At 41.8% G+C, this 17,275-nt stretch overlaps 1 protein-coding gene across 1 annotated transcript in view; it reads right to left on the minus strand.

Annotated features, from left to right (window-relative positions):
- The window catches only part of hecw2b (HECT, C2 and WW domain containing E3 ubiquitin protein ligase 2b), a 210,992-nt gene that overhangs the window by 92,290 nt on the left and 101,427 nt on the right, over positions 1-17,275 (minus strand). Inside the window, exons 11-14 of the mRNA XM_039792539.1 lie at positions 14,837-14,944; positions 14,353-14,503; positions 12,929-13,032; positions 12,711-12,835 (exon numbers count right to left, since the gene is read on the minus strand). Coding sequence (XP_039648473.1) covers positions 12,711-12,835; positions 12,929-13,032; positions 14,353-14,503; positions 14,837-14,944 — 488 coding nt within the window. The remainder of the gene's footprint in view (positions 1-12,710; positions 12,836-12,928; positions 13,033-14,352; positions 14,504-14,836; positions 14,945-17,275) is intronic.

Below are 17,275 nucleotides of genomic sequence, written 5' to 3' on the forward strand. Positions count from 1 at the left end.
CTCAGCTTTACAAACTGTTCTCATTAGTGGCAACAATTGGAACTACAACTGCAGGTGTAGAAAGGAGCTTCTCCTGTTTAAAGCGGCTCAAGTCCTACACCTGTAACACAATGGGCCAAGGCCATTTAAGCAGCCTAGCTCTGCTGGCCATTGAGAGGACACTGGTCAAGTCACTAGAAAAGACGCCTAGTTGGTACGACAGGGTCACAGAGGATTTTCTTGAAAAGGAACGTAGGGCAGAATTTAGGTATAAATAGATGGATAATTTTTATGATGTAGGCCGAAAATGAGCTTCCCCTCTTTGAAAGACCAGCAGCTGCCACTGCTCTGTCTGCCACCCAACTGCATTACATGACCCCCCCTCAATGTGAAAGCTTAAAATGTATTAAATGTAAATTCCTATTGAAGCATTAAATCCCCAAAAAGGATATTCGGGACAGCCCTACAATATTCATACTTTCACACATGGTCAAAATAATGTAGTCATATCTGTAGTGACGACTGAGAGACGGCACGTGTTCTGGGCTAAAAATAAACCAATGGCCAGTGCTGTATAACTTTGTATTCGGGAATCAATTTATTCACAGTTCTGGTTACCATGAGTGCGGCGGCGGTGAGCCATATAACCTGCTCCGTCTGTTTTTTCTGTTGTTTTTTTTTACTAAATCTACTAATCTACCCTGAGCTATGTCATCTACATATGAAAAAAAGACACTTTAAATATACGGGACTCTAACTGTCTCACTCACCGTCTCACTGAAAGTTTCTCCTCTCAAACTTTTGCAGCCATGTGCAGAATATTAAACTCTTTCATGTGAATACACATTTAGGCTTGGGAGTGGTATGGTTGCTCTATAGCGCCCCCTAATTGGATTTAGCAGTTGGGCACATTTATGACGGCCTCAATATATACGAAAACTCACAAAAATTGGCACCCGCATAAACACCTGTGAGCTTTGCAAGAGCGTACAGCGATTTGGGCCATACCTGTAAGCGGGCTCCATAGCGCCCCCTAATGCCTGGAAGGCCTTAACTTGGACATAGTTGCTCCGATCTTCACCAGACTTAATACCCATATTGCTCTTATCATTGCAGACATATTTCCCATTTACCTTCATTAGCTCCGCCCAACCGGAAGGCGGCCATTTTTAATTATGCATTTTTCAGGTGTTTTACATTCTTTCGAACTTGTCCTAGGCCGTGATTTCAATCTTCTTGAATCTTTGCAGGTAGTATCTGTTGACCCTCATGACGACAAGTTATCCAGAGAATTTTGATAGTTGAAAAAATGCGCAAGTTATAGGAACTTCCTGTCTAAACAGGAAGTTGCTTTATCGTGGTAACAATTATTCGGATTGCCCCGAAACTTGGTAAGGTTGTTCCTCATGTCCGGTTTAGCATCTGTGCCAAAGTTGGTGACAATCGGCCATTAGATGGCGCTGTTTTTTTATTTTTTATTAATCAGCAAAATATTGACATATGGGAAGCCTACTTTGTCTAACTACTCCTGGGACGTGAGTCCGATCGGCACGAAAACTTGCAAGTAGACACGGAGGACCCTCATGAAAAAAAGTTATCAAAAGAATATTGATAGCTAACACAATGCACAAGTTACGGAGGACCAACTTCCTGTAGGTGGGTGTGGAAACAGGAACGGTTGTATCTTGCCAACGGCTATTCCAATGGATGCAAAACTTAGAGCAGTTGTTCCTCATGTGCTAATGAGGCTGTGTGCCAAATATGGTGACAATCGGCCTTTAGATGGCGCTGTTTTCATTTTTTTTTAATTAATGAGCAAATTTACAAGATGCCATGTAGTAAACAATAAGGGTTATTACGCAGTTACATCTATTGACCACTAGATGGTGCTCTAAGACCACAAATGAACATAACAGCAACATACAGGTACAATAGTCATGTGACAGACCAGCGGCGCGAATGGCACAGTGCAATGCACTTCAACAATTAAACCAGCAACAACATCGCGAGTGCAGCAGCTGAACTAATCATCAGCAGGATTGTAATTAACTAATGTACCACACTGTACTAACATACATCCATGAATCAAAGTATTAACTATTGTTTCTGAATGATATATTTGCAGTAAGTTCCCAGCATTACAGTAGACATAAGCATGCATCCTGAACTATAATAAAGAAAAATACTTTCATGTTAATTACACAAACAAAGATACATGCAACATGAAATTGTGCACTTACGTTTTCAATAACGCACACGGCAACACAACAGAATGCTATACAAGTAACGTGCAACTATAGGAGCAACTGTACTCATGTCTGCAGCGAACTACAAAAGGAAATGGCTAAGTTGCGCATGTGCGCAAATGCGTGAGTCCAACAGGTGACGTTGTCTCAGTCCAGCAGGGAGTTTTCCACAGGTTGCATCTTGGCAAAAGTTATTCCGATTTACATGAAACTTACAAGGTGTGGACTACACGTGATGTTGCGTCTGCCAGTACCCCCCGATGCAAGAAGCGAGGGCCCGTCATCGCTGCCTGCAGCTTTAATTAGGGCCCGAGCACGAAAGTGCAAGGCCCCAACGGTGCCTTGCACTGAAAGTGCGAAGGAACCTATTGTTTTTCGTCAGATTATTATTATTATTATTTTTCCGAGTCCTCCGTCGCGTTTTTGAGGGGCTTAGCATGCACGAAAACTCACAAAAATTTGACAATATGTCACAACTGGTGAAAATTGCAAAGTATTGTAGTAATTGGGCTCGGGCGTTGCCAGGGGGCTCCATAGCGCCCCCTAACGTGCGCATTAATTACGACAAAAGTAATAAGTTAATATACCAACTTTTTAGGGAACATAGGTTTCATCTTGAACTCTACCGTGCTATTTTTAGAAAAAATTACAAAATTCTAAAATTTCTGAAATATTGGTATTCGTGAAAAAATCTTCATTTTACAAACACATGTTTGAGGACTTTAGGATGCACGAAACCTCTCAAACTTTTGCAGCCATGTGCAGAATATTAAACTCTTTCATCTGAATACACATTTAGGATTGCGAGTGGTACGGTTGCTCTATAGCACCCCCTAATTTGTTTTAGCACTTGGGCAAATTTATGACGGCCTCAATATATACGAAAACTCGCAAAAATTGGCACCCACACAAACACCTGGGAGCTTTACGAGACCGTACAGCGATTTGGGCCATACCTGTAAGCGGGCTCCATAGCGCCCCCTAATGCCTTGAAGGCCTTAACTTGGACATAGTTGCTCCAATCTTCACCTGACTTAATACCCATATTGCCCTAATCATTGCAGACATATTTCCATTTTACCTTCATTAGCCTCCGCCAACCGGAAGGGCGGCCATTTTAATTATGCATTTTTCAGGTGTTTTACATTCTTCGAACTTGTCCTAGGCCGTGATTTCAATCTTCTTGAATCTTTGCAGGTAGTATCTGTTGACCCTCATGACGAAAAGTTATCCAGAGAATTTTGATAGTTGAAAAATCGCCAAGTTATAGGAACTTCCTCTCTAAACAGGAAGTTGCTTTATCGTGGTAGCAATTATTCGGATTGCCTCGAAACTTGGTAAGGTTGTTCCGCATGTCCGGTTTAGCATCTGTGCCAAAGTTGGCGGCAATCGGCCATTAGATGGCGCTGTTTTTTTATTTTTGTATTAATCAGCAAAATATTGACATATGGGAAGCCTACTTTGTCTAACTACTCCCGGGAACGTGAGTCCGATCGGCCGCGAAACTTGCAAGTAGACACGAGGACGCCTCATGAAAACAAGTTATCAAAAGAATATTGATAGCTAACACAATGCACAAGTTACGGAGGACCAACTTCCTGTAGGTGGGTGTGGAAACAGGAACGGTTGTATCTTGCCAACGGCTATTCCAATGGATGCAAAACTTAGAGCAGTTGTTCCTCATGTGCTAATGAGGCTGTGTGCCAAATATGGTGAAAATCGGCCTTTAGATGGCGCTGTTTTCATTTTTTTTTTATTATTAGCAAATTTACACGATGCCATGTAGTAAACAATACATACGTTATTGCAGGTTACATCTATTGACCACTAGATGGTGCTCAAAGACCACAAATGAACATAACAGCAACATTCCGGTACAATAGTCATGTGACAGACCAGCGGCGCGAATGGCACAGTGCAATGCGCTTCAACAATTAAACCAGCAACAACCTCGCGAGTGCAGCAGCTGAACTAATCATCAGCAGGATTGTAATTAACTAATGTACCACACTGTACTAACATACATCCATGAATCAAAGTATTAACTATTGTTTCTGAATGATATATTTGCAGTAAGTTCCCAGCATTACAGTAGACATAAGCATGCATCCTGAACTATAATAAAGAAAAATACTTTCATGTTAATTACACAAACAAAGATACATGCAACATGAAATTGTGCACTTACGTTTTCAATAACGCACACGGCAACACAACAGAATGCTATACAAGTAACGTGCAACTATAGGAGCAACTGTACTCATGTCTGCAGCGAACTACAAAAGGAAAAGGCTAAGTTGCGCATGTGCGCAAATGCGTGAGTCCAACAGGTGACGTTGTCTCAGTCCAGCAGGGAGTTTTCCACAGGTTGCATCTTGGCAAAAGTTATTCCGATTTACATGAAACTTACAAGGTGTGGACTACACGTGATGTTGCGTCTGCCAGTACCCCCCGATGCAAGAAGCGAGGGCCCGTCATCGCTGCCTGCAGCTTTAATTATTATTATTTTTCCGAGTCCTCCGTCGCGTTTTTGAGGGGCTTAGCATGCACGAAAACTCACAAAAATTTGATAATATGTCACAACTGGTGAAAATTGCAAAGTACTGTAGTAATTGGGCTCGGGCGTTGCCAGGGGGCTCCATAAGCCCCTAAGCGTGCGCATTAAATACGACAAAAGTAATAAGTTAATATACCAACTTTTTTAGGGAACATAGGTCTCATCTTGAACTCTACCGTACTATTTTTAGAAAAATTACAAAATTCAAAAATTTCTGAAATATTGGTATTCCGTGAAAAAATCTTCATTTTGCCAAACACATGTTTGAGGACTTTAGGATGCACGAAACCTCTCACGCTTTTGCAGTCATGTGCAGAATATTAAACTCTTTCATGTGAATACACATTTAGGCTTGGGAGTGGTATGGTTGCTCTATAGCGCCCCCTAATTGGATTTAGCACTTGGGCACATTTATGACGGCCTCAATATATACGAAAACTCACAAAAATTGGCACCCACATAAACACCTGGGAGCTTTGCGAACGTACAACGATTTGGGCCATACCTGTAAGCCGGGCTCCATAAGCCCCTAATGCCTGGAAGGCCTTAACTTGGACATAGTTGCTCCGATCTTCACCAGACTTAATACCCATATTGCTCTTATCATTGCAGACATATTTCCCATTTACCTTCATTAGCTCACAACCGAAGGCGGCCATTTTAATTATGCATTTTTCAGGTGTTTTACATTCTTTCGAACTTGTCCTAGGCCGTGATTTCAATCTTCTTGAATCTTTGCAGGTAGTATCTGTTGACCCTCGGCGAAAAGTTATCCGAGAGAATTTTGATAGTTGAAAAAATGCGCAAGTTATAGGAACTTCCTCTCTAAACAGGAAGTTGCTTTATCGTGGTAACAGTTATTCGGATTGCCCCGAAACTTGGTAAGGTTGTTCCTCATGTCCGGTTTAGCATCTGTGCTAAAGTTGGCGGCAATCGGCCATTAGATGGTGCTGTTTTTTTTATTTTTGTATAATCAGCAAAATATTGACATATGGGAAGCCTACTTTGTCTAACTACTCCTGGGACGTGAGTCCGATCGGCACGAAAACTTGCAAGTAGACACGGAGGACCCTCATGAAAACAAGTTATCAAAAGAATATTGATAGCTAACACAATGCACAAGTTACGGAGGACCAACTTCCTGTAGGTGGGTGTGGAAACAGGAACGGTTGTATCTTGCCAACGGCTATTCCAATGGATGCAAAACTTAGAGCAGTTGTTCCTCATGTGCTAATGAGGCTGTGTGCCAAATATGGTGAAAATCGGCCTTTAGATGGCGCTGTTTTCATTTTTTTTTTATTAATTAGCAAATTTACACGATGCCATGTAGTAAACAATACAGGTTATTACGCAGTTACATCTATTGACCACTAGATGGTGCTCTAAGACCACAAATGAACATAACAGCAACATACAGGTACAATAGTCATGTGACAGACCAGCGGCGCGAATGGCACAGTGCAATGCGCTTCAACAATTAAACCAGCAACAACATCGCGAGTGCAGCAGCTGAACTAATCATCAGCAGGATTGTAATTAACTAATGTACCACACTGTACTAACATACATCCATGAATCAAAGTATTAACTATTGTTTCTGAATGATATATTTGCAGTAAGTTCCCAGCATGCATCCTGAACTATAATAAAGAAAAATACTTTCATGTTAATTACACAAACAAAGATACATGCAACATGAAATTGTGCACTTACGTTTTCAATAACGCACACGGCAACACAACAGAATGCTATACAAGTAACGTGCAACTATAGGAGCAACTGTACTCATGTCTGCAGCGAACTACAAAAGGAAATGGCTAAGTTGCGCATGTGAGTCCAACAGGTGACGTTGTCTCAGTCCAGCAGGGAGTTTTCCACAGGTTGCATCTTGGCAAAAGTTATTCCGATTTACATGAAACTTACAAGGTGTGGACTACACGTGATGTTGCATCTGCCAGTACCCCCCGATGCAAGAAGCGAGGGCCCGTCATCGCTGCCTGCAGCTTTAATTATTATTCTTTCTTTCTTTCTTTCTTTCTTTCTTTCTTTCTTTCTTTCTTTCTTCTATTATTTTCCCGTCAAATGAATTGGCTTTTTGAGGGGCTTAATATATTCAAAAACTCACCAAATTTGGCAGTTGCATCAAGTCTGGTGAAAATTTACGTATTTTAAGGGTTTCGGGAATAGGCGCACAAAAATGGCTCGCTAGCGCCCCCTAGAAAGTTAAGAAAATTGAGCCCCTGCAGTGCGTTTAACGTAGACTCACGAAACTTGGTACACATATGTAACATGTCAAGATGTACAAAAAACGTCATTACAGCCATACCCTAAACCCAACAGGAAGTCCGCCAGTTTGATTTCAAAGTTCGAAATTAGTGCGATTTTGGCCATTTCCACATGTCGTACTTTAACGAACTCCTCCTACAGATTTCATGCGAGCAACTTCAAACTCGGTCTGTGCCATCTTAAGATGTTAAAGATGAAAAGTTATTAAAAGAAAAACTTTTGGCGGGGGCGGCCATTTTGTGCGTTTCGCCGCCGAAACAGGAAGTGGGTGTAACTCGAGCGTACGTTGTCCGATTACCTCGAAACTTTTCACGATTCATAAGAGTCCAACCCTGAGGACAAATAAAGGCTGATATTTACTTAAAGTCATAGCGCCCCCTGGTGGCAACAGGAAGTAGGCCTAAAAGTCAAGCTGCTATACTTTAACGAACTCCTCCTAGAGATTTCATCCGATGGACTTCAAACTTGGTCTGTACCATCCCAACACCTTAACGATGAAAAGTTATTAAAGAAAAACTTTTCGATCAGGCCGTATGGTGGGCCATTTTGAGTGTTTAGAGATGAACAAAGAAGTTGTTATAACTTGAGTTAACGCGTTGTCGTATCTGCCCGAAATTTCTCAAGAATTGACAAGGGTCCATGGCCTAGGAGCACCTACAGGCCAAAATTGACTTTTGGTCATAAAGCCCCCCGCCCCAGCCGAAATGCGCCTTATATGACAAACATCATCCGATTTGCATGAAACTTAGAATGTGTGGTCTACGTGTGATACTGAGCTGCCCCCTATAATATGACCACGCCCACTTACTCAGGCCACGCCCCCTTTCATAACATTTGAACCGTTTAAGGTATACCCTTGTGTGAGGTATCATTGAACTCAGCAGAGACTTCCTTCTTCATTGGTGATGGTTTGACCCGCCCCCTATGCATTAGCCACGCCCCTTTTCACAGCTAATGAACCATATGACGTAGAGTCTTGTGTGAGGTATCGTTGAACTCGGCGGGGAGTTCCCTTTTCATTGGTGACGATTTGCTGCGTCTGAGTGCCGCGCGAATGCACGGTCGCAAGGAGCGGCGTCCGCCGGTAACCCCGACGCACACAGAGGCGCGAGGGCCCGTCCATCGCTGCTCGCAGCTTTAATTACAGTTTGAATTTCGTCACGCCACTTACACAACATCTAACTAAACGTCTTATAAACCTAACAACGGTGTCCGATTTCAAGTTAATTAATATTTGTGAAGACTAGGCGTTTCGTTAGCTGCGACTGTCCCTTCAATCCTAGCTACAAATCACGGATAGTTAGCTTCCTTTTCGCCTTCATTCGAGTATATTTACAGGTTGAATTTCGTCACGCCACTTACACAACATCTAACTAAATGTCTTATAAACCTAACAACGGTGTCCGATTTCAAGTTAATTAATATTTGTGAAGACTAGGTGTTTCGTTAGCTGTGACTGTCCCTTCAATCCTAGCTACAAATCACGGATAGTTAGCTTCCTTTTTGGCGTAATTCGAGTATATTTACAGTTTGAATTTCGTCACGCCACGTATACAACATCTAACTAAATGTCTTATAAAGCTAACAACTGTGTCAGATTTCAAGTTAATGAATTTTTGTGAATTCCAGAGGAATTATAAGAGGAGGCTAGCTAGCTAGCTCTCATTGATAGAGCTCCATCCAGCCGCAGGCTCTATCAATGAGACTCACGGGCAAGTGGCGTTTCTTTCCCCAATCGTTTGTTTAAATAACTCAACACATTATAATTACACACATTAAAAGAGTAACTGGAACCTGTGGTAAGAGAATGCTGGCGTAACAAGCTCGCTGACCGCGCTTTCACTCGCATACACCGGGCATTTAGCTAGCAGGAAGAGGGGAGTTGGAGGCCCTGGAGCTCTGTCAGAGCAGCGGCGTTTCGTAGTCCATTAGCCCAAAACAGTGACTTTGCGCGGGTATAGAGTGCTGTGGGTTGCCAGCCGATGGCCCATATTTGACCTCTACATAGTTGATTTCTCGCATAAAAAAGTCTCAGAAGTGAATTTAATGGTAAAATAGCATATGAACAATGTATACAATTTCTGAGATCTGCACGACCTAGATTCAGAAGACTAACTGATCTCAGGTCAGTTGTGTAGCCTATGCAAATGTTGGGGCGTGACAAAGATAGAGACCAGAGCCAAATGAGGAGGAGCTGCAATAGTTGACGTCAACTATGGGGCTTGTTGAGATTCGCCCGTTTTCAGAGGCAGTTTCAAATAGTGAGATTTGCAGAGAAAAGAGGTGTCAATGGGATTTAGAGGTTGTATGTATGTCCTAGTTAACCACTAAACTGTCATTATTCAACTATGACAAGGTAAAATCAGTTTTGCATTCTATCACCCCTTTAATTTGCATATTTCCATTGTGAGGAAGTCAAACTTGCGGTTTCTGGCATATGTCATGGATGCGTTATTATGGATCCTACGTAAGTTGAAAGCAAGTCCCGCCCTATGAAGCAGCTCGATTGGTTGGGGTTAGGCATTGACTTGGCCAATAGTAGTGTGGTCTTGCCTAGAAGTTGCGTGGGTTCCATAATAACGCGTCATGGATCCTACATTAGCAGTTAGCGTGTATTAGCATGGTGGCGTTAGCACCAGTCAGGATCACTTCACCGGCTGTGTCTGCATTGTTTTTGCTCGTAACTAACTCGAGTACACTATAAAATGTAACGCGAGAGAGAGAGCCGTGATATAAATGAACAGGGGCGGTTCTACGTTGAATTACACCCAGGGCGAGACCCCCTTCGAGCCCCCCCCCCCCCATTGAGAAAATTATATTTCTCAATTGCACAAATCCTTCATTAGAGCATTTGAAAAACACACTTAATTTAAATATTATTACAACTATTATTATTTAACTATTGCAATTACAATAGGGAACACATTTTTTAAAGGTCCTATGACATGCTGCTCTTTGGATGCTTTTATATAGACCTCAGTGGTCCCCTAATACTGTATCTGAAGTCTCCCGAAATTCAGCCTTGGTGCAGAATTACAGCCACTAGAGCCAGTCCCACAATGAGCTTTCCTTAGGATGTGCCATTTTTGTGTCTCTAGCTATTGAGGAGGAGAGAGGGCGGGGCAAGGTGGAGGGTGGGGGTGTGGCCTTGACCAACTGCCATTTTTCTCATTTGAAAGCCATGATGTCTCTCTCCCATGGGTTGGCCAAATTCTCTGGGCGGGCAAAGCAGAGAAAGGGGAGGTAACCTTGCTTGTTATGACCTCATAACAAGCAAGATTGCAGATCGGCTCATCTGAGCTTTCATTTTCTCAAAGGCAGAGCAGGATACTCAGGGCTCGGTTTACACATATCACCATTTCAAGCCAATTGGGGACCATAGGCAGGCTGGGGGAATGCATATTAATGTTAAAAAACCTAATAAAGTGAAATTTTCATGCCATGGGACCTTTAAGGTGCACAATCTCCACCTCCAACATTGCCAAAAGACAATGAACACAATTCTGCACAAAATATGACAGTATAGGTTATCAAAACTTAAAATAAATATACACTATATACATAAATGTGCCAAATATATACAATGATAGAAAATTTAACAAGAGCAGAGAGCAACAATAATATCAAATATTAAGAATATACAAATAAAATATAGAAATATTCTAAATAGCACAAATCCTTCATCACACAAATGTGAAGACACACTAAAGAGAATCTAATTATTACACTATAGCACTAAGAACAGAGAACACATACTACAACTAAAACCTGACCTTTCTGGCCTTCCAGATCTTTTGATGACGGCAAGGCCAGTGATCCTTGGGACATGGTGACCTCAGGTATGACTTGATCAACTTTAGTTTGGAAAAGCTCCTCTCTGCTTGAGCCACAGTGACTGACAGGGACGGACTGGGACCAAAAATCGCACCTGGCATTTTGGCCCAGACCGGCCCACCACATAAGATCACAAATACCACCCGTCCTTGCACTCCCCTGAATGTGTATAGCAACTCCTACTCCTTAAAACTACTAACGCCATGTAATGAGTAAGCAAGAATCAGTGAGAGTTGATATTAAATACTCCAAAACAATGCCATTTATTAATACAATAAAACGTTATACTCCTCATGAATCATAAAAAAAACTATGTATATTTTTTATTTATCATTTCGAGAGGCCCTGTGCTTTAATTTGAAGAGGTCTATCATGAGTTTTTGTCTGCCTAAGCAGATAGAAAAGCTACAATTCTCATTAAGAAAGTTTGCATGATGTACAACGTTTATACTAATGCAAGTAGCATGCCTACGTCTTTAATTGTTGTAGTGTTATCAACAGTTTGTCCACCACTCACCACTGATCAGTTTTTGGCTCAGTTTTATCAAGGGGCAAAGTGTTTTAAGGGGAGTTGTGCTTACCGCAGGTTCTACTCTCACTCCCTCATTTCTTTTCCTTCTCTCCTGAGTCTCCTCCTCACTGCCACTGGCGCTGACACCACCAGCAACACTATCATCAGCCACGGGAGCTGATGGAGGTCCTGCTACTGCCGAAATAATGTCTTTTCGCTTTTTTCTTTTATTTGAGGCGCTCGGGTAACTTTGTTTCATTTTCGCGTTTTTACCACTGACATAAAAGAGAGCTTTAGACTCATCTTGCTCCGTCTCTGCGTACTTCCCAGTTCTCCTGTCACCGTGTGTTTATCTTTCGCGCCCGCACCATTACGGACTAGTCCATGTCATTGTGAAAGTAGGGGGTGCAAGCAGGGGGCCTGCAGCTGCAAGGGGGGCGCCGATTTGCCAATTCCCCACACAGTGAAATGGTAGATAGTCTAACAGAAAAACACTTTGCGGCGCAGAGGATTTTTTTTTTTTTGTAAGTTCTCGTTCCGCCCCCCATGTGACATGAAAAAATGCCGCCCCGGGCGGCTTCCCGGTTCGCCCGTGCCAAAAAACGCCACTGTAAATGAATGAAGCTCAGAAAATTAGTCAACTCTAGAGAAAGTGTTTTTTTAGGGCAGGTAGAAGATCCTATTTGTTTGCTGCTTACATGGCCGTACTACAGCTAGCGCGCTGAGTTCGCGTTTTTACAGATATATCTGGCAATCTGGCCCGGCTTCCAAATAGGCAGTTGATACCAACCGATACCAACACACAGGCACAAACAGACATCCCATCATGGAACGGAAATTTCAAAAGGAGAAAATACTGTCAGAAAATAATAAATAATAATTTCTGACATTAATTGTTGTCAGAAAACATAGTATTTTAACTCAGCATGTTTCCTTGATATCTGATGACACATTATTGTCATTTTTTGATTAAATAGAGTAAATATATTACACATTGCACCAATAAAAATGTATTATAAAAAAGTCTGGGATCAGAAAAGAAAAAGGGCTTTCCCAAAAAATTTGACTCCCATCCACGCATCCCATCCATAAAGCACAAAGAAAAAATACATAACCCTCCCCCTTTTCTAACAACCCTAATCATTTTAGTACAGTCCCTTAATGAGTCAACAGAAGTTGAAGAAAATGCCTTGCAATTTCCTGAAACAAAGAGCAGAGTATGACCTTTAAGAAGGAGGTAGGGGAAATAGAAATTGATCGGTTGAAAGAAAGATGAGAAGAAAACGAGTGTCCATACAGGGTTGGAATGCAGCACAGTGAAGAAGTCAGGGCTGGTGAGGAACTTCACGCTGGGGGACTGAAGCAGCAGGGTTAGGCGAGACCTGGAACTGGACTGAGCCATACTGTTGTCTCTACGGAGCTCTGCAACACACACACACACACACACACACACAGGGTCTGAAAATCTGATCTCCTGGACATGCTTTACAGACTGCAGTGCAGTGAGAGAATTACCTGGGATGGAAGGGTGCATGTCAGTCTCATCAGTCAGCAGCTCATTGGCTGGCTGCTCCTCTGGTCTGCAGTCATTGGTTATCGTCCTCCGTATACTCTGATATCTGGAAAAGTGTGTATGTTTGTGTTAATTACTATAATGATAGTTAAAGTAATCAAATAATTACAGTACAGTGTAATAAGTGGAAAATTTGATTTTATGTAACTTTGCTGTTTGTATTTAAAGGGGAACTATTATATGGCATTTTCAGGTTCATACTTGTATTTTGTGTTTATACTAGGACTTGTTTACATGCTTTAATGTTCAAAAAACACAATCTTTCTCATTCTGCCCATGGCTGCTGCACCTGTATTCACCCTCTGTATGAGAGGCTCTGCTGGAGCGCCTGTCTCTTTAAGCCCCACTCCCAAGGAAACCCAGTCTGCTCTGATTTGCCAGCATGTTTCCTGGAATCTCCGCTGCGCTCGCTCCAGCTTTGTTTCACTAGTAGCAGCTAGAGCTACTGCAACGGAGTATATAGCAGGACTTTGTACCGTGAAAAATCACAAATAAAGGTTACCAAACCAAAAATGGAGAGAAATGACAAGCATTGGCCGCCAAGATTACAGCTATCTGGTGTTAGCATGCAGCTACTTAATAGTTAGCAGTATGCTAACGTTAGATTGTAATGGAACGAAGCAGCCCTTTCTACCATCAAAAAACGCAGATAAAAGCTTCTGAACCAAGTACTCGGACATGTTTCAGCAGTAATGTGACCCGAAAATTGGGAGAAATTAACAACATTGGCAGCCAAGATGACATTGTTTACTGCCGTTAGCATGTAGCTACTATAGTTAACAGTGAGCACTAATAAGAGTATAGCGGCACTTTCTACATTCAAAAACTGCAGATTAAAGCTTTTAAACCAAATACTACACAACTGAAAATGTTTCAGGAGTAATGTGACCCGGAATTGGGGAGAATTAAACAACAATGGCAGCCAAGATTACATATTTTACTGTCATTAGCATGTAGCTAAAAGGTTCTTCAAATCACATTGTTTTTCCTTCACAAAATGCTTGCCTGTTAACTTTCAGAACTCTTCACAGGGACACTATTCGACTACACAGCCAAGCTATGCGTCAGAATCTTTTTTTAACACCGCACAGTGTTAAAAAAAAACAAAAAAACACCAGTCCTGCCTACCTGGAGCAGATGACCAATCATAGAAGGCCGGAGAAGGCCAGCTAAGTGTTGCATAACACTCAGCCAAGAGTAGGAAAAATTGTTGAAACCGGAGCACTCAGAACAGTTGGAAATCTGAACGTTTTAGCTCGGTGACTTATGGGGTCTAAAATACGTTTACCTCATTATTTGCATAATATGTCTACTTTAAACATTGAGGCTGACCACAGTATCTGTGTGTGTGTCTGTGTTTTCTGACCTACGGTTCAGCTGCTCCATCTGCTGTATGGAGTTGGACCTCTGGAGAGTCTGCGGGGGGGGGGGAGCAGTGGGACGCTGCCAAGTTGTGGTTCTGTTCACGTGGTCCACGTAAAAGATCCGACCGTGGCTGTCGATACGAGCCTCCCAGTCTGGTAACATACACACACAAATTGACAGAAGTAAAAGCACACACAATAGCAAGACATTGCTCAAGAGGTAAAGCACGGGTATGGTATCTAAACAAACTGTTAGCTCATTTGTAATAGTACGAATTTCAGAAATGTAAAGGGTACTCTTGATGAAAAGACAAGTAATAAATCCCTTTTAAAAATTCCTTTTTATGACCAATAAAATAGGTTTATTTTGACTCAGCCAGTGGAGAGGAACTTATAACTAATTTACTGCTTAGTGTAAGCTAAAGTGAGTGTTTTGTGTGAGCAAACGATTGGTAAATTGTGCAGAATATTAGAAAACACACTCACTAGGCGGTAGTGGCTCGTCTACTCTCTGGTAACGACTGATGTCATGGCGGACAGATGGCAGGGAGCGAACAGATTGGTGACCATTAACCTGAGCTGTGGTACCTGCACCTGCACACACACACACACACACACACACACACACACACACTTTTTGCATCACTTTAAATATAAGAAAGGTAGAAAAGCTCTGACATTCTAAGTATGATCGGATCCTACAGCTTCCCGCACTTCCACGTGCATACATGTAAAGCCTTAAGCGGGGAGAGCAGCAGTGCAGGATCCCCATAGGGTACAGAACAGAGCAGGATCAATGACAGAGACACAACACTGATTAAGTCACACAACATAAATTTAAACGGAGGAGCTGGGGTGGAGGTGGGTTGCAAGCGCTAGCAGAGATGCAGCGAGGTAGGCTGGGAAAAGCAGTTTAAATAGAGCATGCTATTTGGAAAACCAATCAAAAAAAGGGGAATCAGCTGAGCCATCAGCTAGTGTGCTGGCTTAGGAACTTTCAGCTATGAGCTGAAATAATAGCCGAGCTTGACTCCGTGACCTGCCTAAGCTTTATTTTTGGCACGTGTAATAAACGTGATCTGATCTAAATAATGCTTGAGTCTTTTATTAATACTCCCTAATCACTTCCTTTGACATGGAGAGATGCCGGTCCAGATTGCATGGGGATGTTCCTCTTATGTCGAATTTTAGGCAGCATACAAGAAACACTAGTCATGGGGTCAATTCTTTTAAATAATAAACATATGCAGACTTATAGACAGAAAAAATAAAAACTAACTGGGCTTTAAAATCGATTAAAAGCCCAGTTAGCCAGTGAATGTCTCAGTTAGTATGCGCCTGTTAGATGAGAACACAGCCTGAGGTAAAGAGACAACGCAGCAGAAGGAGACTGGACAACATAGACGTGAAAACTGAATGATTAATAGGGGTGGGAATCTCCAGGCATCTCACAATTCAATTCAGAGGGCTACCATGCGATAATAAAATTATTATCGATGTATCTTGATGCATCCATTTTTTTTAAAGTGCCTTTTTGGAGCGCATGCCTGTTCGGAACGGGTCGATTGCTTGGTTCCCAGTATTATTAGTCTTTTATTATAAGTCTAGGGTAAAGGTGGCTGTCAATCAGTCTGTCTTTTTAGCGGTCGTTGTTGTTACATTTAGTAAATAAAATGTGACTATCCGCAAGAACACAGGCTTTTATAACCGTCAACATAGCAGCATCTAGCAACTCCGCTGCACTGTGGAGTAATGTCTGGCATTAAGCTAACATTAACCTTGTGTGACGTTGGTTTTAGCATTCTCAACCTGGCAACTCCTGTGAACTTCGACGCTGGGGAGGAGGGGTCGGGGAGACGACTCTTTTTAGTACTTGGAATTTGGACTGCAGTAACCATTTTAAACGCTATCTGTCAGTATTACATATTGGACCTTTAAACTTGAACTTTACGCCTACAGTGAGCCAACCAGTGAACCTAGTTATTATGTCGGATTCACTTTTATTCCCCTTTATTAAATTTTTTTTAATTCCTTAAAATGCATTTTCATTGGCCTTTTAATTTTTTTAATTAAAAACATTTAATGACATCTTTATGACAAGTCCAAATTGTTTCACTTTACTTGAGATCAAGCAAAATACTCATGACACAATTTTCATGACAGCCAATGTCAAAACCAACCACTCATGACTTATATAGGTTTAATGTAATGTCAGCAAAAAAGGTTAGATAGGTTATGCTGTCTATGTTAATGTCAAGTTGTCATAAACATATTGACAGGTTATATGATTAATAACCTTGATTCTCTTCATAACAACCATTAAAGCTATAGTGTGTAGTTTCTGTCTCCCCCATGAGATATTCTAAGTAATGACAACAATTCTGTTGGTGCATCCACATGACACAAGCCTTCCGTGATCGCGCACCACCCACACCCCTCCTCCACACAGCTTCCAAGGAAGAAACGGAGGATTACAAAAACATGACTCTTCACAAGAGGTAATTATCTTCACTTGAATTTCTACACGCGAAAGTCGCCCGATGACACCAATTTCTAAACATAGCCATAATCAGGGCTTAAAGTATTCCGGCACCGTGCCGGATCTCCAGCGTGCGGCCGTGAGAAAAAAAAAAATTGGGAACTTACATGCAGTTTATTATTTTCGAGTCAATTGATTTCACCTACCAATCATATGAGAGGAACGCAGCTCTAACTAACGCAGGGCTTAAGTGCTCGGGCCTGGTTTGACTATTTTAGAAAAATAAATATATTAAAAAGTCCACATGGGATTTGTTTTGATGCGCTGGATTTAACCAATCATCGAACTTCCACCTACCAATGAAACTAGTTCTAGCCAATCAGATGCAAAGTAGGGCGGGTCTTTGCTGAAATGTGAGAGTGCGGTGCCGGTGCGGTCTCCGTGGT

This window comes from Perca fluviatilis, chromosome 24 (assembly GCF_010015445.1).
Source record: "Perca fluviatilis chromosome 24, GENO_Pfluv_1.0, whole genome shotgun sequence".
In the NCBI taxonomy this organism is placed as follows: domain Eukaryota; kingdom Metazoa; phylum Chordata; class Actinopteri; order Perciformes; family Percidae; genus Perca; species Perca fluviatilis.